This window comes from Trachurus japonicus, chromosome 18, assembly GCF_045865225.1.
Source record: "Trachurus japonicus isolate A0001 chromosome 18, Traja_1.0".
Classification (NCBI taxonomy): domain Eukaryota; kingdom Metazoa; phylum Chordata; class Actinopteri; order Carangiformes; family Carangidae; genus Trachurus; species Trachurus japonicus.
The window spans coordinates 9,581,073-9,607,682 of record NC_140924.1 but is presented as its reverse complement, the minus strand read 5'-3'; the positions used below and the strand labels follow the sequence as shown (position 1 = coordinate 9,607,682).

The 26,610-nt window shown below is 42.2% G+C and overlaps 2 protein-coding genes across 2 annotated transcripts; both read left to right on the top strand.

Annotated features, from left to right (window-relative positions):
- The first annotated feature begins 202 nt into the window (after nt 1-202).
- On the top strand, nt 203-6,294 carry LOC146968660 (NLR family CARD domain-containing protein 3-like). The gene is made up of 9 exons (XM_085760075.1): nt 203-297; nt 589-693; nt 909-1,013; nt 1,404-1,576; nt 1,851-3,648; nt 3,861-4,034; nt 4,528-4,701; nt 4,931-4,977; nt 5,378-6,294. The coding sequence occupies exons 1-9, from the start codon at nt 203-205 to the stop codon at nt 5,908-5,910; spliced, it is 3,204 nt and encodes a 1,067-aa protein (XP_085616201.1). The 3' UTR covers nt 5,911-6,294.
- Nucleotides 6,295-10,779: 4,485 nt separating this feature from the next.
- On the top strand, nt 10,780-26,063 carry LOC146968659 (serine/threonine-protein kinase DCLK2-like). The gene is made up of 15 exons (XM_085760076.1): nt 10,780-11,319; nt 15,994-16,385; nt 19,075-19,201; nt 20,029-20,163; nt 20,293-20,381; nt 20,507-20,576; nt 21,282-21,387; nt 21,570-21,627; nt 22,041-22,160; nt 22,258-22,404; nt 23,145-23,278; nt 23,373-23,450; nt 23,575-23,671; nt 24,355-24,435; nt 24,525-26,063. Exons 1-15 carry the CDS (start codon nt 10,878-10,880, stop codon nt 24,648-24,650), a joined length of 2,202 nt encoding a protein of 733 aa, XP_085616202.1. The 5' UTR covers nt 10,780-10,877; the 3' UTR covers nt 24,651-26,063.
- Nucleotides 26,064-26,610: the final 547 nt, after the last annotated feature.

Here is a 26,610-nt window from a genome sequence, read left to right as displayed (position 1 = left end):
TTACCATCACCATCACACATGTCCTATGGGACCATCAATCAAATAAATAAGGAGCCTGTGACTTCTTTCGACAGACTACAAGAAGTTGTTTTTTCATAACAAAGATTCTAGGCAAGCTCACAGCCATCCTTATCTCTGGACAGCATGTTGCATGGATTAATATTGCTACTCTTGTGTCAGTCTCTCGTTTTTTGTAGCAGAGATGGCTAAGAGGAAGAGGAAGCCCAGCCCTCTGCCTGTGACACCTGACAAGCCATCCAATGAGACAAATGGCTCCAGCACAGAGAATCAAGACAGGTAATTTTGACCAGTTGTAGATGAGCAGGATGTGACGTTTTCAGACAAATCCATAGATTAAAATTTGTAGAATCATTCATTCATCATCCATTGATATTAATGATGATTTTAAGTGATACTCTAGGAGCAGGAGTGTGATTGGGACTCCTGCTCCTAATTCCCAACCCTAATTCCAAAAACAGTGGGGTGTGTATGGAGTTGAGACTTGGGTGCAAGTCGGTCTGAGGCGAGCACACACCCACCCACCTGTCATTCAAAGTAATGAGTTAGTACAACAGTCTCTCCTCTTAGTTCACAGAAGAGAGCAGATGGGTCCACAAGTCCCAGTGCCCTCTCCATGAAGAGTGATGGATCCAAGTACATACCACTCAACTTTACCATTGAGAACCCAGAAAGGTAAATCTCTGAATTTAAATGTCTCTTGAAAGAACTGGACACAGGTTCTCACAGAGTCATACTCTCAAATAAGCAAGTCAAGATTTCGCTGTAAAGTGAAACTGAATCCACAGCTCTGTCTGTATGAAAAAAAGATTGTATCTGTTGTATATCTGGGGAGCAAATGACGACTGCCCGAAGAGATGATGATTAAGTAAAACAGTCTCTCCTCTTAGTTCACAGAAAAGACCAGATGGGTCCACAAGTCCCAGTGCCCTCTCCATGAAGAGTGATGGATCCAAGTACACACCACTTAACTTCCGCATCAAGAACCCAGAAAGGTAATTCTCTCAAATTAAAGTATCTTGAAATGGATTTGGCAGAAATGGACACAGGTTCCTCTGCCAGCCACAGTCACACTGTTAAAGAAACAAGTCAAGATTTCACTCCTGAACTCTCTCTGAAGAGATGTGTAGAGAGCAACAACCTCTCCTCCTAGTTCACAGAATAGATCAGATGGGTCCAATACTCTCAGTGTCCTCTCCATTAAGGATGATGGATCCAAGCACATGCCACTTAACTTTGGCAAGGGGAACACGGAATGGTTACTATTTTACTAATATTACTATAACCAGCATCTCAGGGTCTGAGAAAATGGTATAAACACTTAACTGTTTCATGGGAAGTGCCTTCATGTGCTAATTTTGGGTTGAATGTTTCTCTTCTTACAGTTGTTCATCCATCTGCTCAGTGTGTGAGGAGGAACGGAGTGATCCAGTACAACTCTCCTGTGGACACTGGTTATGTAAACAGTGTCTCAGCTCAGACTGGGACCAGTCTGATTCATTAGCAGGCTACACTTGCACAAAGTGTGGAAAGAAACCCAGAAAAGATCCCGACACAGGTAACTGTTGGATACAAACTGCAAAAATATTTGTGTAGTAACTGCTGTCACAACAAATTCTAGCAATGGAATAGACTGACATGTCATCATTAGTGTTTAGTGTCGTCTTTTTAGCTGGTCTCGTGCAAGACTTTCCTGGCATTAAAATTAATTAGATTAGCAGGCAAACAACCAGATAAAGCAACAAAATTATGTACTTGTTTAGAAAAAGCAAGCTAACATGTTTGATATTAACCAGTTATTGGATTTTTCATCATGTATTTGCGTATTCCAGGGAACACAGATCGTCTGAAAGCAAAAAAAGAACATAAAGAAACAATGCAAAAGAAATTTGCCTCAACATCTGAAGGTAACGGTGGCCAACCGACTTCCCTGAACAGCATCTACACAGAACTCCACATCACCAAAGGGGAGAGTGAAGGGCCAGATGATGAACATGAGTTCATACACCTACAACGCAAACTGAAAACACACACATCACCTAAAGATTCAGTCAACCTCAGTGACATCTTCAAACCTTTGCCTGGCCAAGAGAGATCCCACAGAACAGTCTTAACAAAGGGCAGTGCAGGCATTGGAAAATCATTTTCTGTGCAGAAATTTGTTCTTGACTGGGCTGAAGATAAAGAAAACCAGGACATTGATTTTGTTTTTTGTCTTGCTTTCCGAGAGATGAATTTGATTAAAGATAAAAAAAGCTTTCATCAGCTGCTGACCAACTTCCACCCTGCACTCCGCAGCTTCAGAGATTCAACTGAGTACACTAGAACCAAAGTTCTGGTGATCCTGGATGGTCTGGATGAAAGCAGATTTCAACTGGACTTTAAGAATAATAACACAGTAACGTCTGTCAATGACGTTATATCTTTGGATAACCTTGTGGTAAACCTGATCCAGGGTAACCTTCTCCCCAATGCAAAGATCTGGATAACTTCCCGTAAAGCAGCAGCCAGTCAGATCCCTGCAAAGTACGTCGACATGGTGACAGAGATCAGAGGGTTCAATAAGTCACAAAAAGGAGAATATTTCAGAAAGAGATTTCATGATGACTTGGTTCTTGCTGAGAGAATCATATCACATATCCAGTCTTCAGTGTGTCTCAACATCATGTGTCAGATCCCGATCTTCTGCTGGATTTCTGCTGTGTTATTCCAGGATGTGTTCAGTGGAGATGAAAAAGCTGAAACTCCTCAAACTCTGACAGAGATGATGGCACATTACCTGTTTGTCCAGACTAAACGCAGAAGCAGAAAATATGACAAGACAAGAGAGGAAAACGTAGAGAACCTTCTGAAGACACACCGAGAATTTCTCCTGAAACTTGGCAAACTTGCATTTGTTCATCTGCAGAAGAACAACCTCATCTTCTATGAGGAGGACCTGGAGGACTGTGGCATTGACATAAAAGAAGCATCTGTCCACTCTGGATTTTTCAACACAGTCCTCAGAGGAGAAGAAATCTTCTCTCAGAGAAAGATTTTCTACTTTGTTCATCTGACCGTACAGGAGTTCTTTGCAGCGCTCTACGTCTACGACTGCTTCACAAACAAGACGACTTCACAAACAACAGAGCTCAGCAAATTTCTTGATCTGAAGGACAAAGAACACACTTTACTTGATCTTCTAAAGAAGACAGTTGACAAAGTGTTGGAGAAGAAGAACGGCCACCTGGTTTACTTCTTACGAATGCTTTTTGGCCTCATGGTTGAAGCAAACCGGAGAGTCCTACGGGGTCTGCTGACATCACCAGTTGATATCCAAGATACCAACAAAAAAATCTTGACATATCTCAAATCAATCCGAAGAAAGGGCATCTCTCCAGACAATTGCATCAGCATTTTTCACACCATGGTTGAGATGAGAGACCAGAAAGTCAAAGATGAGATAACCGAGTATCTGAAGCGATCAGATCGTTCAAAAACTGAGCTGTCTCCCATGCACTGCTCTGCACTGGCCTACATGCTGCAGGTATCAGCGGATAATCTGGATGTATTGGATTTGAGGAGTTACTATACATCAGAGGAGGGTCGAAGGAGGCTGATACCAGCAGTGAAGAGGAGCAGAAAGGCAATGTAAGTTAACTTTCACTATCATATGTTTTCTGGCTTCAGTATTTCTTGAAATCCTGCATAGTGTATTCGGACATTTTTTACAGGCTGCAAAAAATTCCTAGTTCCATCAACGAGTGGAATGGTCCCCTAAGTTCTTATTGCACATTTTATTCTTATTTTAATGAGTTACAATGCATTCTTTGCATATAATAACCCTTATTATCCACACTCAGTCTAGCAGACTGCAACGTGACTACAGAGTGGGTTGAACACCTGGCCTTTGGTCTCAAGTTCCCTGACGCACCTCTACGAGAGCTGGACCTGAGCAACAATGACCTGGGAGATGAAGGAGTGGAGCTGCTCTGTGATGGACTGTCGAATAAATGTTGCGAAGTGAAGATACTGAGGTTCGTATTTAAATAACAAATAGCATTCTCATTTGCATTGATGTATGGACAAGACCCAAACCTGAAAATCTGTCTTTGGTATTTGAATACATGTTGCACTGTTCACAATGTTCCTTTGCATTAGTGCCTGTCTCTTGTATGTAAACATCTGTCTTTCTTTTGGTCAGACGTTTTCTCCATCATGATTGACACATCCAGTTAATTATTTAACTTCTACATGCTCTTTTACTCCATTATAGTATTTGGGTTCTCGGCCTGGAATGGTCTACTGAATGCCAATGTAGCCGATGTCATATCTGGCCCTCTGCGTTGTGTTTCTCACGGCCTGCCCTAGGTGGGGTTCGATCCCACGACCTCCCGCACCGGAGGCGACGATGCTAACCTCTTCGCCAAGAGGTTGACAACCGCTTGGCAAGTTGGTTAGCACGTCTTTTATGGGTGGAGTGAGTGCACATCCGTTACACCAAAATAACCAAACACTGTGTTTTCTCAGGTTGTCCGGTTGTATGGTCACAGAGACCGGCTGTGTTTTTCTGGCCTCAGCTTTGAAATCCAACCCCTCACATCTGACAGACCTGGACTTGAGCTACAACCATCTTGGAGAATCAGGAGTCAAGCTTCTCTTACAGCTGAAGGGTGACCAACAATACAAGCTCAACAAACTCAAGTAATGAAATTACCAGCCATGTTTGAGACTGTATCACGGTAAAGATGCTCAGTGAGCTTGTGCTGCTGTTTATTTGAGTAACCAACTAGTTACTAGTAACAATAGATGTGTGCTCTAGATTTATTGTGGAAAGATCTGTACCTCTGATGCACTGATAACAAAGGTTTTTGACAGAAACACAGGGTCAGTTGCATTGGTTAAGATTTTAACAAGTACCATTTTCTTCCAGTGTTGCCCATGGAGGAGAACACAGAATGAAACCAGGATTCAAGAAATGTAAGTACACAAAACAGCTCAAAGTCAATGGATCTATGCAGGTTTTCGGAAATCAGTAGTTATCCAGACTTTATGAATTTCCACAAAATTAACGTCAGCCACACACAACCATGTCTGAATTGTGAGTTGCTCTTGCCAGGCCAAACATTTCTGTCACTAGTCCATCCATACATTTTTTTATACAAAGAATCCTGGCGATTCCTCCTTGAGAGATTGCAGAAGGCCAATCTATTTGTACAGGCTTACCCGGCCACACAAGAGGAACAAATAGAATATATTTTCAACTCACTCACTCCTCTAATAGGAAAGTATAAACAACAACATGCAAGTGACAACACACAGGTTAAGGTGATGATCTCTCTCTTTGAAGAGACTTGAAATTATGTTTTCTTACCTCCAGATGCCCGTAAGCTCACTTGGGATCCCAACACAGCCCACAAGAACCTCCGTCTTTCTGATGGGAACAGAAAGGTGACCTGGATGGAAGAAGAACAGCCATATCCTGATCATCCAGAGAGATTTGATCCGTGGCCACAGGTGTTGTGTGAACAGGGTATAGATGGGCGCTGCTACTGGGAGATTGAAGTCTTGGAGCCCTTCAACATCGGGGTAACGTACAGGAGCATTGACAGGAAAGGAGATGTGGATGATTGTAAGCTCGGACAGAACAAGAAGTCTTGGAGTATTTCTTGCTGTACTCAAGGTTGTTTTGTTTGGCACAACAAGGAGCGTATCGATGTATCTTCCCTCTGCTCACGCTCCAGACGGGTGGGGGTGTACGTAGATCAGCCGGCTGGTATTATGTCCTTCTACAGAGTCCTCTCTGACCGTCGGGTTCGCCTCCATACCTTTAAACCAACATTTGATGAAACCCTCTATCCTGCTGTTGAACTACGCACTCATTCCTTTGCATCATTTTGTAAACTAACGTAGACATTTCACTGCGTTCACAAGTGAGCATAGATTTGCATGTGGAATGTTCCATATAGTCAAGGGGCTACTTTCCAAACTACTATTTTTCAGACTTGTGTTATTTCAGAAATCACACTGGATTAATTGCTCTATTAAAATGCAAATGTAAGGACAAGACTCAGACAGTATTATTTGGTAGCTTAGTTCCCAACTAGACTTTTGAGCACTTGACACTTTCACCCATGTTACAAATATTGATGTAATTGTGGATGAAAAGCTTAGTTTCAGTGATGACATAAAAGATATTACCAAATTAGCATTTTGATATCGAGCATAACAAGACTGGGCTTTGAATATTGTGTACTGTTCAACCCATATAAACCTAACAGGTTTTTTTTTTTTTTTTTTTTTTAGATCTGCAGAGGTGGTGTCCAGATTTAAAACTAAACAGGCATCAACTCAATGCTACCATAATTTATGCTTTTACTTTAATTTGATATAATGTGTTTTATAACTTGTTTACACTGTTTCCTTGTCATGTTCTATATGTATATATATGTGATGTATAATAAAAAGTCTAAACCCACAGATGTATTTGCACAGTCATAAATGCCTAGTATATTCTTTTACAATTCAGTTTTTTTGCAGAGTTGGTTAACTAAATAACATGACAGAAAACGTTCTTCCATGTCTCTGGTATCATGGCCCTCTGCAAAGGAAAGCAAAGATCAATATTTCATGCAAATACATCTATAAGTTTAGACTTTTAATTGCAGTAATTGCAATGACAATGGGAAGTAACACAAAAGTAATACCTTCCTCTACCATCTTTTTTGGGCTTGGATGTCCTACATTTTCAGAGTTAACAGTAAATAGGACATGTGTGCCCTCTGGTGGCCATATTGGATATTTTTCTTTGTCCTGTTTCTCACTGCATAATAACATGGAGACAGTTTTTAATAAGTTTCTGGAAACATTAAACATACATTTTTGCATCAGTGTCATTCAGATAAAGTAATATATTGTAAAGTTAGATTGGTTGAACCATTTAAAATTAGTCCTGGGTCGTACCTGTTTCATATTGCAACCAAAAGTAGTTTTTGTTTTGTTTTGTTTTTTACACACCCTATTTAATGAATGCACTGAGTGTCTAAACATTTAAATCCTTGCACCTCATCCTGAAAGTGCAGAACTGATGTCAGAAAAATTTATGATTGTAAAAATTATTTTTAGATTCTTTGGAGCTTAATTTACTTCATTAAGGAAACACAGCCTTAAGTAATTGTTCAACTTGTTTTCAGATAAGCAGGGACTTTTTGACTTCTTGTGTGAATGTTGGTGTGTTGTTGGTGCTGTTTCAGTCACCTCATGTCCTGGTCCTGGTCACACATCATCTGCACTGGTTCACATCCACCTTGTCATGTGTGGATGAGCGGTTCACTGCGTTGGCTGACAGTGATGGGTGGGGCGTCTGGCTGCTGCGAGTCCCAGCTGTCGCCCACCCACCCCAACACACCGAGGGCTAGGGTGGGGCCGCTTCATCAAGACGCCCAAGAAAAAGAAGATACATACAGATAAATAGATAAAGATGACCTGTAATGTTATAGTGCACTTAAGATTTGATAGAAGCGTTTGGGTTGTTTTTAAATTTTAATTATAAACAGCTAAATAAATACAAAAAGTGCCATCTAGATAGAAAGGATGAAAAGACCAAGCTATCCATAGGCTTAAATCATAAAAACATGATCACATCTCAAGAATAACAAAGATCCTGAAACATATTTTATCAAATGTATCCAGATTTTTCTGCAGTGTACATGTATTAATTATTATCTATTTATTACATAGAATCAATGCTATAACAGCAATAAGTAGTAAGTCATATTATGCTTCACAGATCAGTAATAAACTGATGTTAATCCCACAAGTTGTTCTCATTAATTAATGAGTTAGAGCCGATGTATAAAACATCACTAAACAGTTTATTAACCATTAATAAATCCATTAATTACAGTTACACACTGGTATCAATATATCCAGTATAAAATATGTGTCAGTAGTGACAGAAACAGTGACATCCTTAGCCACGCCCTCAACAAACATTTGGCTTCATCAAATATTTAACTCACTAATGCAAGAGAATTATTTATCACTTCTACTATTACAGTAACTTATCATCATTTATTTATTACTCTTGGAAAGTCTTTTTTTTTTTAAGTTGTTGTATTTAAAAACAAAACAAAACAGGAAGTGATGCCATTGTAGTAGTAGTGGTAGCCTAGTTGTTGGCTCGTTTCGTTTTATGTTTTTAAGGTCACAAGACCAAAAAAAGTGATAAATTATAAAAAACTTTTTGATTTTCATAAAGGTGTACTTGTAAACTAAATTTAGCTTTTTGATTAAGAAAATAAAAGTCTAAAAGCTCTTACCTGTTCATGTTCTTCTCCTTGTTGATATTTGTCTCTTCTTCACCTCCTCCTCTTCAGATGTTTCTAGTTCCCTGTTCTCCTCCTTCTGGCGCTTGTAGTATATATATTATACTCCTTAAAGTTCTTAGTTTTAATATCTTGTTATCATCATCATGTACTCTTCCGGTCGAAAGGAATTTCTTATTTAAACTAAATGAAAAACTCTTAATTTTGTAGAAATAAACATCATGCCACTCTTTCATATGTAGAGAAAAGTCTCTTCACTTAAAGATGAGCTCAAATTATTAATTTAAACAGTATAGTGTTATTAGTGTGGGGTTAATTGTTTATTCTATATGTATAACCCACATAATAAGTTTAAAGAGTAAGAATAACACGTCTTGATACAGTGGCCCCTCAACCAATGGGGCTCCTGTGACCTGGAGGCCTCTTCATTCATTAGTGCAAATAAAGGAGTGGTTTCTACATGGTGAACCACAACTGTTTTCAGTTACTGTCTCTTCATTTATTTATTTATTTTTAAAGTTAATGAGTCAATTAAGTGAAGATGGTGTGTTTGTATGTGACTGTGATTTTGCTTCACTGCAACAATATATATATATAAAAAAAGTGAGTGAATCTGAATTTCACACAGAGCCAGACAAAAGACAGAAGAGAGAGAGAGACGGTAGAGCGAGATAGACAAAGAGCTGGAGAGAGAGAGAGAGAGGGAGGGAGATGGAGGAGGAGGGGGGAGGACGTTGTCATCACGTACAGCCGCGGAGGGAGGGAGGGGGAGGAGAGGGGAGAGAGGAGGGGGGGAGTGCAGCCGGTCTCTCCTCCCTCTGCTGCAGCGGCCATGCTGCTGCTGTCCGCCGTCTGGCTCCCTGCATCCCGGTCCTGCGCCGCCTCAGCCTCCCTCTATCCCGGGTTAGCGGAGCGGACTGGACTGGACCGGACCGGGTCTAGTCTAGCTCGGTCGTAGCGATTCAGTCCGGATCAACGGGATCAGACCGGAACAGCGCACCGGGGGGAAGAGAGAAGAGGAGAAAGCCTCCATAGCAACAAACCGGTTTCACGGCATTATTGGTAGGTGCCTCCCTCCTAGTGTGCGTATGTGTGTGTGTGAGTGTGTAGCCTATCTGTGTGTGTGTGTTTGAATGGCGCTGTCAGCAGAGCTTAGCAGTGTTTGGGCGGATAGATGGATAAAGTCAATTCGTTTATCAGACGCAGAGACAAACAGGTTTATAATCATTTCATCCACACCCTCATGTTTTGCTCTTGGATTCAGATAAATTAAATTTGACTAGAAATCAATGAACCCCCTTTCCCCCCTCTCTCTGGCCTTGGAGGAAATTAAATTTCACTAAAACATGGTGACTGTATTACACCTACAGTACAGCCTCTCCTGCATGTTTTATTCTGCAGGAATTCATCCAATATATTGCATTTTAAATGCTCCTAAAAAAAAAAAGCAGCAGAGGTATTAGTGATTTCCACATGAAAGCCCAGTCTCTGTGGAAAACGTGCTTAAAAAAAAATCCAGCCTTGATTAAATGCAATCCTGTCTTCAGCATCTTTAAATGATTGAATGCAGCATAAATCCTGAGCTCTCTCTGCACCTACAGAGGTAGCTGGAGGCTGAACGTGGCGGCTGCAGCACCTCAGTCTCTCAGCATGGTGGGATGTCTGTGCTGTCAGTAAACCATGTGATTGTCTCTCTCTCTCTCTCTCTTTCTCTTTTTTTTGCCAGTGATGGAGACATTGAACCGGATTATAAGGACTACACCCCAGCTGAACTGCTGAGACTCAACGTGCCTGTAACCAGGAACACACAATAACACAACACACCGGGTTTAAAGCCAGAACACCAAGGTTACAGTTGGGTTGCCGAGACTGCAGGAAGGTTACTGTGAGGACACGGCCAAATCACAAAGTAGAAGAGGGTTGACGTTTGTTGGTGAAACCGTGGAGTTCCTGGGACGGACTGGAAATAAGGTGCCGACCACTATTACATGGCGAACCACATCTCTGCAGCAAGAATCACACTGGGGAACTAATGACCTGAAACAAGGTTTGGCGATACCCATACAAGTATTGGACCTTAAGCAAGACGTTGAACAGTTACCTTACAAATCATTGCATTGATAATATACCTGAATTATAGGATTGCTTTAGTAGAAAAGGAACTGTTTTAGTTTAAAGCTGTGTCACTTTAGTTGGGTTTGTAGTGTAGCCTACCACTGGATTTACACAAGGGTTACCCGTTCTGCAGACTGAATCTGTGATCTTTAGGACTACCCTTCTTACTGCTATTTCAGTGGACCGCAAGGAATCTGAATTTCTAAAATATTAGACCATATTTCAAGGACTACAACCTCAAAGGGTTAAAAGCTACTGGTTCTACATCTTTCTTTTGGAAAAAGCCACTTTACATTGAGTCAGGTTTACTTAAGGACTACAAACTAGCAAGAAACAAGTTGTGAGAAACCTGGTAAACCAAGTCACGTTAATCGCAGTTGGAATATGAATCTTTCGTAGCAGGGACTCTGTCGAACACCACTGGACCAGTTATTCACAATGTCTCTGAGTAAGACCCTCGAGCTGGAGCACTTTGACGAACGTGACAAGTCGGTTCGTCGGGGCCGCTCCACCCGGGCCAAGAGAGATGACTCCACAGGCAGCGGTGGCGGCGGCGGGGGGTCCGGCCCCAGCTCTCGGGGCAGCAGCCTGGTCCCGAGCCCGGCCCACAGCGCCAACTGCAGCTACTACCGGACCCGGACCCTGCAGGCGCTCACCTCAGAGAAACGGGCCAAAAAGGTGAGGTTCTACCGCAACGGGGACCGGTACTTCAAGGGTCTGGTGTACGCCGTTTCCAGCGATCGGTTCCGGTCGTACGACGCGCTGTTGATGGAGCTGACGCGCTCGTTGGCGGATAACCTGCATCTGCCGCAAGGGGTGCGCTCGATCTACACCATAGACGGGAGCAAGAAGATCAGCAGCATGGACGAGCTGGTGGAAGGTAAGACTCACAACTTGTTCTCAGTTAATTCTGTTGAGTCAAAGTCTTCCTCAAACGTTAAAGGGACAACGAGGAGTTTTGGAAAAGCGAAGCGTTTTCACACTACATTTATGAGCCTCCGCGCACCGTGAAATTCTTTGACCGGCGCAAGACAGACTCATGTTTTCATTCATCAAGAATTAAAGTCAGAGGTTCAAAGACGATCAGATACCGTCGTAGTTCCGACCATAAATGGCGATTCGGCGGCGTTATTCTCATGACTCGCCGTGAAACCGAAAGTAAGGAAACGCTGGTCGGCTCGACCAGCATTTCCACCACCACTAATTATCGTCTGTCCGTCCTAATTATAACAAAATAACGATAGAGACAAAACGATATATTTATCGAAAATGGGCTCATTAACAAGTGTGGGTAGCGGAGATTCATCCACATTAACGTGAGACTTTTTTTTTATAACCAAATAGAAACTCCTCGTTGTCCCTTTAATTCTGTTGAGTCAAAGTCTTCCTCAAACGTTAACCTACAAGGAAGGCCGCCACAACAGACAACAAGTCATGGTGTAAAGAAAGAGTTTCATTTTGTGGAGTTCTGTACCTGAATCAAGGTGTTTAAAGTCTTGAACTCGCCGAGCAGCTCTCTGATTCCATCTCACTTCTGTGGATTAAAAAAATGCATCAATTAGGGAATTTAGAGATGGTTTGGACAGAGCTAGACTAGATGTTTCCGCGTCATTTCCAGTCTCTAATGCTAAGCTAGGCTAACTGCCCGTTCGTTCTAGCTGCATGTTCAGGTTTTAAACAATAGAGAGATTAATCTAAAACAAAATACATGTACATTAGTTGTCTCTTGGTGTAACAGCTCCCCCCAATGACCGTTTCTGAACAGCTTACAACATGCACAGTAACTGTATTTAATGGGCATCTGCAAAGCTGATCTGTGGCATAAGGATTAAGGGACGGATTAAGTTTTTAATAGCTTGTTATTGACTTGATGAAGCCCAATCAATTCCCCAGTCTCATAACTAGCTGATTGTCAGTGGTGGCCTTAAATCTGACTTTCATCTCGGTGGCACAGAAAATCTAAAAACATAGCATGTGATGCCGGGGAGTTGTGCAAGACACTCTATTGTAGATGAAAACTCAAAAATAGCTCATCATGAATAAAACACATTTTCTATTGTCTTTGCCGCCCAGACTGTTCCCCACCAACTGTCACTGATGTCTTTCTGCGACAATTGTCTCTCAAAGATATAAATGGACGTCTGATGTACTTTAACATGACTTAAAGTCAATTATCAAACTGTCACTTCATCGATCAATCAGTCAACTCATCAGTCCTCCTTAAAGCTCCTCACTGTCTTCTTCCTCCTCGTCCGTCTCTGCTGTTCAAACACACTTGAATTATTTATTTCTATGTACATCAACGGCAGAATAATTAGTGCAGAATCAATACAGAGACCAAACCGTTCCACCTTCCGTCAGATACATAGATTATTGAAGTCACAAATGAGAGGAAAATTAACTTTTCATGTTTCAAAACTTAGTAACATAAAAAAAAAAAAAGCTGTAGAATCAAACCGAATCGAACGGCCAGAGTTGGAGTCCGGTGCATCTGTACTTCCTCATTTAGCCTGAAAACAGACCAGCGGCTGCGTCTAACATCACTTATCATCAGTATTGACGTGTGACTGGTTGTAATGTCCACTAATGAGGGCTAGAGGCAGGAAGCTGTTCAGCCAGAGATGCACTAAAAGACAGATGCATCACTCCTCAGCACCTCTTATAAGGTAAACGACGAACAGGCCGGTCGAAAGCTCTAAGTCGAGAGCGAGCGGAAAACTCGTCATTCGTGACTTTGCAAGTGGAGGGAATATGGAGGCCTGCAGGAGAGTTTCTGTTAGATTTGACCAGCTAACGGTATCGAAGCGGCGCTTTAGTGTTTTAAAGGTAACACACGAGTTGGCAGCTAAGATGAGAACGGGGACTTGACATAACGTACCTGTCTTGAGTAGGTCGTCCAGTTTCTGGGCCTCCGTTCAGAAAACCCATGGACTTGATGTTGTGTTCAAATCCGGTGAGTACAGGTAGGAAAAATGGCCGCGACTACTATCATACAGTATTATTGGACAACATTGAGCCATCTGAGATGAGGTGAAATTCTGACTCGGGTTTTGATGTGAACCGGTATTCACACTGAAACGGAAATAATGAGTATTATATAGTCAATTTAGTTCATTCAGAAAACTATTTTGAAAATTGATTATTCAACTTCAACTTTTATTCATTTTGTCCCCCGGGGGGGCAATTGGTTTTGCAGTATTCATTTTTGAATAAATATATTCAAACCATTAAAATATTCTCTAACTCTGAGGACTTCCACTGTAAACTGAACATCTTTTGGGTTGAACAAAACATCTGAAGACAGCTTCAATTCTGCAGTTACAATGTGAATGTATTTACAATTTTGTAAAGTTTAATTATGTAAATAACTAATTGAATGTCAGTGTCAGTGACTGACATGTTTTTTTCTATTTAAAAAAATCATGTTTTAAAATAATCCGGTTCAAAGCTCAAAGATACTGAAGAGTTTGAAAGTTTTAACCCATAAAATGTTGTCATTTTTGCTCAATAAATGACCTAAATTTGTTTTTCGGATCAAAAGAGGAAGGACTTAAGTGCTAAATATAGTGGCGGGATGTTAGTAGCAGCTCAGGTTTACTCAGTGTGTGTCTGAAACAAGGTGTGGTGACGGCGGTGTCAGACAGAAGGTGTTCAGTGTTTCTGTATTTGAATAAAAACCCGGAGCCATGTCCAGCTGGTTTGAATCGCAAAGGTAAAACCGTCACGTGGACACAAGGTCAAACACACAATAGAGAGGGAGAGAGAGGGACATGCAGAGTGTGTGAGGGGGGAGATGGTGTGTTTTTGAGGGATACGGGGGTTGACTAGTTTGTGTTTGTGGAAAGGAAAAAACAGAAAGAGGTGTGTGTGTGTGTGTGTGTGTTAAAAGATGTCGAGCTCTTCTGCCGTGCGATATAGAAAGGTAGAGAGAGGTAGAATCAGACTGAGGGAGAGAGAGACAGTAGAAGAGCCATTTGCAACCATATAAGGTAAAACAGGAGAGAGGCTGTGGGCTACTGCACATGTGATGAGCTGCAATCTCATTCATTACAGCCACGACGAGAGCTGCAGCCGTCCGCCGATTAATCAGCTAATTGATTAACCCAACTGTTTCAATAATCTAATGAACACTTTAGTTATTTTTTATCAAAAAATTAAATAAAAAAGTCAAATATCTGCTGATTCTGGCTGCACAGATGAAAAGATTTGCTGCATTTCTGACACACGTGATATTTAAGTGACATTTTCCCTTTTTTTTTGTTTAAATTTTGAATTGAAAAATTAAAAAACAACGGATAATGAAAAGATAATCCAAGATTTTCATCTGCAGTGATGAGAAAGAGAAGGGATAGAGGGAGAGACAGGAGTGAGTCTGACATCTGCTGTCACCTTCACTCCATCACACACACACAGCTTATATTACCATACTTCATTTGACTACAGTCCTTCTCCAATAACTTCTGACCCTGAACTCACCTCCTATAAAACAAATGAATCCCTGACATCATTGAACCAAGTTTGAAACTGATCGCTCATAAATTTTCAACACGTATCATAACGTTTAATTATTCCCACTAATTAGGTGTCAGTTTCACTTTCAGTAGTCCTTGTTTGAACAGAGGGACCCCTAAGCGACAGAAACTTACATAATTGTATAGTGGACGTTAAAAGGTCGGCTACATGCAAGACAATTTCATGGTTGATTGGCCCCGGCCCCAACAACCAGGGGGCGTGTCCTTGACTCCAGGCTTGTTGCAATATGGTTTTCCAGATAATTGTCAACATGATCATTTTACTGTTGTTTTACCGATTGAGTCAGAAACTATTTGATCTCATTTGGGATAACGAAGCCAGATGGAAAATCAAGGAAAAGGTTGTGGGCAGAAACTGTGGTGGTGTTAAGTTCAAGAAAACCACTTTCTTCCAGGATGTAAAATGTCTTCAGTTGGTCTCCAAGGAGCTTCTTCCACTTTTTCTTTTTTTGAAGTAGTTTTTCCATCAGAATTTGAATCACGCGCCATTAAAGGTCCAGTGTGTAATAATTGGCAAGGTTTGTTGGCAAAATCCGAATATAATAACCATGAATAAGTGTATAATAATCGCTATAAAATAAAATTAGTTTGGTTTTCGTAGCCTTATAATTATTATTTTAATACATATAGGGTCTTGCTTTAGTGAGTGTGGCCATCTTGCGCCGCCATGTTTGTACGGAAGCCTGAACGGAAAATCCAGTCAGCCAGAGAGCACGTTTCAAGTTTTGCATTCATAAATACACCAATGAAGAGGAAAGAAGAAGGAGGAGGAAACAGCAGACATATTGTAAAATGGTTTTGATCTCATTGCTCCATGCTCCTAAAATACTGCCAGTCGTGGTAGACAAGTTTTTTTGACAGTAGGGGGGAGTGCGAGCGAGCAACTGAGTGCTGCAATCTAGAATCTGAACGCTGGATGTCATGGTTTTACCTCCATTTTACACACTAGACCTTTAACGCTGAAGATTATAGTATGTTATCTGTGATTTCTGATTAACTTGTTCGCTCCTCTCTCTGTCCAGGCGAGTGTTACGTCTGTGCCTCCAACGAGCCTTACCGGAAGGTCGACTACACCAAGATCTCCGTTCCGAGCTGGAAGCCCGGAGCCAGCGCCGGGCCCAGCGCGCCGGGCGCCGTCCGCTCCACCACGGTGTCCACCGGGGTGTCGGCCAGCAGCACCGGCGCCACCGCCAAAGAACGTCCCGAAAGTCGAGAGAGCAGGGAGAGCAAAGATTTCATCAAGCCCAAGCTGGTGACGGTGATCCGCAGCGGCGTGAAGCCTCGCAAGGCGGTGAGGATCCTGCTGAACAAGAAGACGGCGCACTCCTTCGAACAAGTGCTGGCCGACATCACCGAGGCCATCAAGCTGGACTCTGGGGCTGTGAAGAGGCTCTACACGCTGGACGGCAAACAGGTGAGGAGACGTTGGTTTCAATCTCCAAACAAGAGATCTGACCAGTCTTGAAACGATACATCTGGTCCGCACTTGATCCAGGGTATGCCCCATTTGGCTTACCGAATCTGGCCAATTTATAGCACATCTGTTGGCCACTTTCTTGCCTGAAGAACCATAAAAACTTGAGTGAATGTTGATTATTGTGGCCCTCTGGCCTGTGTAAAGGGGTTTTGTAAGCAAACCAATTCGTAGAAGGCTCACAAGTGCAACAAACCAGCTGGTGCCCAGAAACAACTGGCAGGGCTCCAGACTGCCCCTAAATGGAGGCATTTTGCCCCCCAAATTTGAGACGTATTTGAGAAGTAAGTCCTAGGTGAGGGATCCCTCCTCTGTTGCTCACCCTGAGGTTTCTCCAATTTTTCCCTGTTAAAAGGGTTTTCCTTGGAGTTTTTCCTCAGTCGATGTGAGGGTCTAAGGGCAGAGGATGTTGTTGTGATGCCATGTAAAGCCCTTTGAGACAAACTATTAAACTGTAAAAACGGGCTATACAAATAAAATTGCCTTGCCTAAATTTTTCGGATTTTTTGGATATTTGCTTTGCAGGTCGATTTATGGTGTGAAACCCCTACATTTTCTGCTTGTGCTCCTAAAATTTTAAGTTAGGGGCCACTGTGCTCCTACAAGCACTAGGTGGAAAAGGCCTCAGTCAGATGTTTCTCCCAGATGTGGAAGAAACAGCTGATGCACACAGAACAGCTCCTGGTTGTACTGTATTTGAGCCGACGTCGGACCAGAATGTAGGTTTAAGTGTTGAGTTCAGTTCCTCTTGAGAATAAAAGGTATTAGAAGTTGTTAAAAGGTCTAGAAAGTGTTTTCATTAAGCATCATTTAATATCCAGACTGATTTTGGTCCAACATGCCTCGTTTTGACTTTGCGGTGCTACGACGGTGAGTTCAGGCTCTTTGAAGTTTTAATACTTGGAGCTCGGGGCTAAATGTGGTTCCTGTTTAAAACCCTGGAACTGCAACAGTCAGCTGAAGAAAATGTTTTCCACCGTCGTCGTCGTCGTGTTGAACAGACCGAATGTGCTCTGATCCTCTCAGGAACTCTTTTGTGAGTTAAGGATTGTGGATTTAAACTTATCACATGTTCACTGGCGCGGCTATTTTTACCACACACACACTCTTTGAAGTCGCAGATAAGAGCGTCTGTGGCTGTGGCACAATGACAGCGGAGAGCTGACGACCAAGCAGAGACGGCGGAGGGCTTGTAGGGGCGTCGGCGTGACGGACGCACGACTGGTGCAGCGAACGCAACACACACACACACACACAGACACACATTATCCTGAAACCATGAAACATTTGCTCTGGTGTTGCACCAGCAGTAGCCTCAAGAAAATAGAAACATATGCTGCCTTCAAAATAAAAGCATTATTACACTGACTGGCCACAGTAGCTAAAAGAAAAAGTTCAAGGATTTTTGAAGGTATTTTTCACTCTTTCTTTTAGACAAATCAAGGAAAATAATCAGCTAAATTAGCGTAAATAAGAATAATCATTACTTTAATTCTAGTGGGAATAATTACAATGTTTAAGCTGCATTTTCTGAACCTTAAAAGTTGCATTTAAACAGTTGAGGATACAATGTTTGCACCTGACAACAGTGTTATATTACGAACAGTCAGCTGTTTAATATCAATAAAGGTGTTAAAAGTGTCTTTTCAGAGTAAAATATCCAAACTACAGTAGTTTACTCTCAATGAAGGCTTTTATTTTGAAGGCAGTGAGTCATAACGAGGGCTTTTATTCTCTCGCCGCCGCAGACGGCTTCACTCTTCATTCAGACTCAGTCAGTCTGAATGAAACAAGGCCAGAGTGTGTGTGTGTGTGTGTGTGTCCTGTCCTTTCAGTTTGTGCAGCCACTTCAAGCAGTGGGACAGAGACCCCATCACACACACACACACCCACACACACACACACACACATATACATGTGGTTACCGTAGCAACTAGTTATCCAGTAACTACTGTTGAGTTCCGGAGACTTTGGGGTGTGAGAGGTAAAGTCGAGGACAAAAGGGAGGAGGAGGAGGAAGGAGGGATGGAGGGATGGAGGAGGGAGAGAGTTGCCAAGAGTTTTTATCAAACTGCGTTGCCACAGCAACCGGGATAAGAGGCGAGGTAAACAAGTTGGTGGTTTGCAGATAATCCAGTGAGAACTTGTCACTGTTCGTCTCTCTCTCTCTCTCTCTCTATGTAATCCGTCCTTCCACCTCTCCTCTCATCCATCTTTTCTTCACCTGTTCATCTGTCTCATTTTGTCGACTCCTCCATCTCTCTCTCTCTCTCTCTCTCGCTGCCTAAATCTGGGACGTTTTGATGTGCAATTTGTATTTAATCCTCAAGACAGTTCTTAGACAGCACAGTGTTTGTTTCTGTGTGTGTGTGTGTGTGTGTGTGTGTGTGTGTGTGTGTGTCGGAGCCCGTTGAAACGTTGGCAGCAGCAAACGTGATTTGAATATTCCCAGCTGTCGTCTGCTTAGTCCTGCACACACACACACACACACATACACACACACACACACACACACACACACACATACACATACACACAAAGTCACGGGTACACATCAATGCAGTGTGTCTAAAACTTTGATGAATCAACGTGTGTGTGTCTGTGTGTGTGTACGTGTGTGTGTGTGTAGCTGACTTGTCTGCAGGATTTCTTCAGCGATGACGATGTGTTCATGGCGTGTGGGCCGGAGAAGTTTCGTTACGCTCAGGACGACTTCGTGCTCACACACTGCACCAAGACCACGGCCTTTGTGAACGGTGAGACACACGCACACATTCACACTGTATGACACTCTAACGCAGTGTTTTTCAACCTTGGGATCGAGACCCCACGTGGGGTCACTTGGATTTCAAATGGGGGTCACCTGAAATGTCTAGTAATTGATGAAAAAACCTACTGATAAAAATGTATTTTTAAACTAATTATTATTCTTTTAAAAATTAACCCTCTAGGCGCCCAAGTTTATTTAGGAAAATACTATGTTTGGATTTCAGGATTTCACAAGGCTGTAGCTTTTAAGTGGTCAGAGATAAATCTATGGTGTAAATGAGAAAAATATTCATAATGACCTAAAGTTTGTGATGGGAGTAAATGTACTCATCTAATTTGCATATTGTGACGTCACCGGGTGGCAGCCCCATTGGATTACGTGACTTCCAGTAAAACTGAATTTTACACAGAAAAAAAAATGATATTGACATCTCATCCTCAAAGTAAAGGAACAGGGGTCTGATTGGAGTACATTTACAGTAACAATATAGGGCAGTAGATTTAAAGATATGGGCTGTTTTATCCAAGCATGCTGCCTGTCGCAATAATGCGACTTTGGGGCCTAGAGGGTTAAAAACACCACACAATCTTAAACAACTGTATTCTATACTTTCACTTTCTCAAATATAAATTGATTTCAAATTAAATGCAGCATACAAAAACATCTGAGCTGGGGCATCTTGATTGACGGCCACAATCACTTGACTGCATGTGATCACAGGGTTGCCAGAAATTTGTGATGTCAAAATGGGGTCACGAGCCATAAAAGGCTAGGGAACCACTGCTCTAACGTCTTTTCTCTCTCTCTCTCCAGAGTGCAGGGCCAAAGTGACTCGCTCTGCGGCTCCTCCCAAACCTGCAACAACCCCCAAGGCGCCCAGCAGCGTCGGGTTGCCCTCCTCCAAGACTCCGCCCAAAGGCCCGTCCAGAACCAAGTCCCCCGGACCAGGTCTGACTCTGAACTGATGAAACATAATCAATAACTATAGTGTGGATTGTTGCCAGGTTAAATCATATTTTGGTTTGGGTTGCCGCATTATGTTGACCAATCACACGGCTCCTTTCTCTTTCTCCGTAGCCAATGAGGCCTCAGGATCGCAGTCGGCCGGGAAGTCGGCCAGGTCCAGCCCCTCCCCCACCAGCCCGGGGTCTCGACGCAGCCTCAAGGTCAGATTGATTGATTGATCTGTCAAAGCTCTTTCTTTTTTTTCTTTTTTTAATTGTATCAACACGATAAATCTCTTTCTTCACAAACATCTTTTCAAACAAGTCTTTTCTGTGTTTCTCTGCAGGTTTCTCCTCATCGCACCTCCTCCACCGATGTTAACGGAGAAGCTGAACAACCAGACGACACTGTTGAAGGTGTGTGTTGAGTGCCAAAAACATAATTTTACGTTTTTTGATTTTTTTTTTTTTTACATTACGAAAATAGACACTCTAACGCACGTTATGTGTGAATTTATGAACGCTATGAGTTCGCAGCTCGGAGCCAAACAGGAAGGAGTTGTGTTATTGTTGTTTTGTAGCGCCCCCCATGGTGGTTTTGTGAATGGAACAACAATATTTATCTTACACGAGTCCTTTGACCCAGAAATGTAAGTGTCAGAAGAATGTAAGAAGAGCGACAGGCACAAACAGAGCATATTTAATAAAAGATGCTGTATCTCCATTTCTAGAAAACAAGCCAGGATTTTGATGAAAACTGGCCACTGTTTAGCTTGGGATTGCTCAAGAATGAAGGCATGCAGAAATAAACGGTTTGTCCCCAGTGGAAGCAGAAAGTTTCACCTTTCAAACGAGCCATAGTATGTGTCCATAGCTATAATGTAGAATACGCTGTGGCTCTACAAAACTCGTCAACGATGGTCTAAATTACTGGCACCAGGTATAAAGCTTTGGAAAACAGCGCGGCACTCAATGAGTTAATAGTTTGTGTATTTAAGGGTCTGAGGTCAGTTTTAAAGAGTGATCATTAAAGGTTTAGCCCAAAGACAACACCATGAGACGTAAAGACTTTGATTGGTTGAAACTGCAATGAAATCTAAAAATCTTTATTTCTTCTCACAGTGAACGGCAATCGATCAGTTTCCTCCTCCCTCATCAACGAGAAGTACAAAGTCGGTAAAGTGATCGGAGATGGAAACTTTGCGGTGGTGAAGGAGTGCGTGGAGAGGTAAGACGGGATGCAGACTTTTGACTTAATGATGTTAGAGAATATTTAAGTTGTAAATTTGTTATTTATAATAAATGTAGCACTTCACCTCAGTGAATATGACTTGTTGCTAGGATTTCTTTGCCTTTGGTTAACCATGGTTGATCATGGATTTGAGTTTGTGTTGTGTTGTCGGTTGATAGGTCGACAGGACAGGAATACGCCCTGAAGATCATCGACAAAGCTCGCTGCTGTGGGAAGGTAAAACACCCATCCTCTTGTGGTCTCTGAGGTCTGATGATTACTGTCACAATGATAACGAACACCGGCTGAAATCAACCTTCAACAGGCAGAAATACAGTAGTTCTGTCCAGTTGTCTTCAAATTATAGATGTTAAAATATCATTTTTTTCTGAGCTTTTTATTCTGTAGACGTTTGTACTCTGGGTTTTGTGAAAATTAAAAACTTCAGCATGTGTAGTTCAGGGCAGCTGGGAGATTTGTGTGTTCTCAGAAACACTGAGCTCTGCTTGGCTTGCTCACAAAGTCTGAGTTTGGGAACAGGTGAGGATGAGGCCACATGTTGAGGATGATCCGTCTGCGATGGTGTGTTTAAGGATCACCGTTTCATTATCATGATAAAACCATGTGTGTGTGTGTGTGTGTGTGAACAGGAGCACCTGATAGAGAACGAGGTGGCGGTGCTGCGGAGGGTTAGGCATCCGAGCATCATCCAGTTGATCGAGGTGGATGAAACGCCCTCTCAGCTGTTCCTGGTCATGGAGCTCGTCAAGGTGCCTCTTCATTCTCTTCTTCCTCTCTGTTTGTGCTTCCATCAGTCCCTAAGATACAGAAACATTTAGAAACCTGTGAACTCCTCCTCTCCTTCAGGGCGGCGACTTGTTTGACGCCATCACCTCCTCCACTAAGTACAGCGAGCGAGACGCCAGCGCCATGGTGTTCAACCTGGCCGGAGCCATCAAGTATCTGCACCGGATGAACATCGTCCACCGAGACATCAAACCAGAGAACCTGCTGGTACACACACCAGTATACTTCAAATCTACACAAATGTAGATTCATTCTGAGTGTGTTGCTTACTCTAGGTGTTTGAAGAGAAGAGGAATCCTGCATGCTGTGTAACTTGCTCAAGAATATTTATTTATTGCGATGTTTCGGTCAACAGACGTTGATGCGTAGATCAGAAGTCCACTAGAACTTACCTCTTTTTTCGTTAAATTGTTAAATCATGATATTGTTAATGTGTCTAGTTGTTTAATCTTCCTGACACATTTATGTTCTCTTGTATTGTCTATGCTTCTTCAATTATGAATGTGATTGAAGGATGTGCGTAACAGAGAGCCACTCCCCATTTCAAAGAGCTTCTTCTCAGTATTTATTATTTCATTCTAGAAGTATGACATTGTCAACGTATCCATTCATATTTATCTCTCTGACACATTTGATATGTTAATTATGGATTTTCAATGGGATATGTGTTGTTTTGTACAATGATTTTGATTGGAAGCTGGTGCGTAATGCAGCCACTGCCTATTTAAAGATGGCTTCTTGCCACTGTTCAGTGTCTGTTGACCGAAACGTCGTAATAAATATTCTTGAGAAAGTTACACAGTGTGCAGGATTCCTCTTCTCTTCATGCATCAGTCGGGATCTACTGATCGCAGTCCGACGCACCGGTAAAAAACAGATGTGCGGAGACGTCCTTTCACTTTCTCCAGGTGTTTACCATCAAGTTCATTTGATTTCCTTTTCTCCAGGTGTGCGAGTATCCTGATGGCACCAAGTCGCTGAAGTTGGGGGACTTTGGTTTGGCGACAGTGGTGGAGGGACCGCTGTACACTGTGTGCGGCACGCCAACCTACGTCGCCCCGGAGATCATTGCAGAGACCGGGTGAGATGAAGTAGAGTTCATGGTCACTAAATACCTTTACATAATGTGTGTATGTTTTTGTTGACACTAATAGAAGCTGCTGTTGTTTGTGTAGTTACGGTCTAAAGGTGGATATCTGGGCAGCAGGAGTCATCACCTACATCCTGCTGTGTGGATTCCCTCCATTCAGAAGGTCAGTAAATACAACGTTTTCCTAGAGCCAACAAGCATGATTGTTGTAATTTTTGTTCATAAATACCTACCTTCCTCATTTTTATCCAGTTATTCAATCTTTGTGTTTGTCTGCTCTTCCTCAGTGAGAACAATGTCCAGGAGGAGTTGTTTGATCAGATCCTCAGAGGGAAGCTGGAGTTTCCATCTCCAGACTGGGACCCCATCAGCCTGCCTGCAAAGGTACCACACACTCTTATAATCAACAGTTGGTACTATAAATTAGATTAAAAGAATAGTTCACCCAAAATTCAAATTGCACTCATTATCTACTCACCCTCATGTGGACTAAGGGCTGGGAGAAGTTTCAGAGTCCTCCGTGGCTTCTCTGAGTTACAGGGGGTCTCGGCGTAGCAGTGCACGTCAATATAACGGTTGCAAATGGATACCAACTGTCTTCGTAACAAAAAGACACACCAAAAAACATCCAAATACCTCCATGCTGCTCATATGTAATGTCCGCGATTTGCGCCAGCGTCGGTAATCGCACTGACCCAGGCGCAAATCTCGCGAGATTTGGACAAACCAAGCTTGAAATATAGACCTATTTAATTTTTTTCGGGACAATTTCGCATTCCGGGGCTTCAATACAAGATGGACTACATACGAGCACTATGGAGGTATTTGGATGTTTTTTGGTGTGTCTTTGTTACGAAGACAGTTGGTATCCATTTGCAACCGTTATATGGACATGCAGTGCTACGCCGAGACCCCCTGTAACTCAGAGAAGCCACGGATAACTCTGAACATTCGTCGACATGAGGGGGAGGAGATAATGAGTGAAATTTCAATTTTGAGTGAACTATTCCTTTAATTTGTGGTTTGAATGTGGCAAGTTGTTAACTGTCATATGACCTGTTCCTCAGATGCTGATTAGTCAGATGCTGCAGGTGAACGTGGACGCTCGTTTTACTGCCGAGGAGGTCCTATTACATGCCTGGGTGACGGTAAGATTGCATAATAACTAAATACATAAAAGCTGGGCAGTTCAGATCACAACAGAAGGAGAACTGAGTGTTTTGTGTTTTTGGTTTAGGACGAAGCCCCGGTAGACTCCAACACTGTGAGCAGCACTGAAGACCAGACCAGTGGAGACACGCTGGAGCCAGAGCAGGAATCACCAGTTCTGGAAACCAAACAAGTCCCCTCACCTTTGGTCTAAAACACAAACCCTTCTCATCGACTGGAAACTGAACACCTCTGGTCTACTACTGACTCCCTGAAACCAATTCCCTGTTTTTTTTTTTTGTTAATGAAATCTAAATGAGTTCCCTCACTGCCACTGAACAAATCCCTGTTGGTTACGGAAACCAAATCTTCAGTCCACCACCATCCGATCTAGGATAGCACATGTTTTCAATCACTGGAAACCAAATGAGTTTGTTCTTATCTGGTCTGATATTTATGTACAGAAAACCAAACAAGGTTCCACATCTCTGGTCTAGAACCAGTCCTGTTTCAACCACTGGAAACCAAACAAGTCCCCTTAGCTCTAGTCTAAAAAACATCCAGTTTATCCTCTGGATACCAAACAAAGTCCCTTCTCCTGAGTAGATCTAGTACCTTCAAGTGGAAACCAAACAAACTCCTTCCAAAAAACTTCTTCTGTTCTGGAAACCAAACAAGTTCCCTCTTCTGGTCTAGAACTTGTCCTGTTTTTTTCCACTATCTTGATTTTCTGGAAACCAAATGTGTTCCTTTGGATCCAGTCTACAACTTGTTTGTTGCTTCCACTCAACCAACACATTTCAATCTCCCTGGTTATTTAAGATAAGTACCACTTTACCTGCTGGAAGCTGACCAGGTGACATGAACTCTGGTCTAGGATACATGCTGTTTCCTGGCAGTTTTCCAGTATTATTTCCAATTACATGCCTGGGAACTGTCCTCAGCAATCATCTAGAACAGCATTGAAGCCACCCAAGACTTTCTCAAGTCCTGTCTCTGCTGCTGTACTGGAAAGTATTAACATCTTCTTTGATGAGCTCCATTAAACCTCTATCAAATGTCCACATCAATCTGCAAGAGGAGTCCAGTTCTGTTTTGGCTAGACACTGATGAAGTCACCTCACCGCTGCTTGAAGGATATATACCATATCAACACTGGAACACCATCAAGGTGCTATTGGACTGATTCACCACCTAGTGTCTCATGAGACTGGACCATTTTCTGAAAGTGGCCATTACCTCGGGAGCCTCAACCCACTTTCATTGGGATTTACACAACTGATTCATTATGACATATAACTCTCCCTCTGGTTTAGGGATTATTTTCTCTGTAGTCCCGGCCTCTTGGCGACCAGGATGTCTTCCATGAATTCTGGGAAACGTCCCATTTTTCCTGCCTTTACCCTCCAGCTCTCCTTCTGCTGGCCTGAAGGACGTTTCTCATTCCTCCTATGTGGCGTCCACCTGTCCAAGGGGTTGAGTACTGTGCCTGTTTACGCTGCTGATTAATTCCTTCCAGTATCCTAAACCTTTCTTCACCAAGTTTCAGCTCCTCACAACCCGAGCACTTGCTATTTATCATATTGACATGAGGCTCACTGTTTTCAGTTTTTACTGATTTTTTGCAAAAAATATCATTAAATATCATCAAATCAAATATCATTTGGTTTTTGAACGGAATTAAAACAGATTTGTTTACAATTATAGTTTGATTGTGGCACATATTAATGTCTGTACATTAGATATGGCTCGACTAACTCAGCCAGAAAGACTCGAAAAAGGGGAAACAGCTGGCCCACTCTGGGTTAAAAACTATACCTTCCGATAAATATCACTGCTTAACACGATAAATATTACTTGTGTAATGCAATATACAAAAGAATTGTGCAGCATGTTGCTCTTCACATTCAAGATATGTGTTAATGACAACCTACAGAGGTGTTAGTAGGACTTTCTGAACTTTGAGAGTTTCAGGCTTGCTGTCTCCCTCTGTTTTATGTCTTTAGGCTCTTGAAGTTTACAATACAGGAAAGAAGGTCTTTGTCAATTGCAAATGGATCATTATTAACAGAGAAACTGCTGAAAAGGGTTATTTTTAAGTTTTGATTTATCTCAAACCAGAATCTTTTAATTTTAAACTAAAAACAAGTTGACAGATTCATTTTTGAAAAACA

Coding starts and splice junctions, on each gene's coding strand:
- LOC146968660 (XM_085760075.1), top strand. CDS start 203: ATGGCTAAGAGGAAGAGGAAGCCCAGCCCTCTGCCTGTGACACCTGAC. Junction 694..908: donor ACCATTGAGAACCCAGAAAG/GTAAATCTCTGA, acceptor CTCTCCTCTTAG/TTCACAGAAAAGACCAGATG. Junction 4,035..4,527: donor TGCGAAGTGAAGATACTGAG/GTTCGTATTTAA, acceptor GTGTTTTCTCAG/GTTGTCCGGTTGTATGGTCA.
- LOC146968659 (XM_085760076.1), top strand. CDS start 10,878: ATGTCTCTGAGTAAGACCCTCGAGCTGGAGCACTTTGACGAACGTGAC. Junction 19,202..20,028: donor GACCACGGCCTTTGTGAACG/GTGAGACACACG, acceptor CTCTCTCTCCAG/AGTGCAGGGCCAAAGTGACT. Junction 23,279..23,372: donor GAGATCATTGCAGAGACCGG/GTGAGATGAAGT, acceptor TTGTTTGTGTAG/TTACGGTCTAAAGGTGGATA.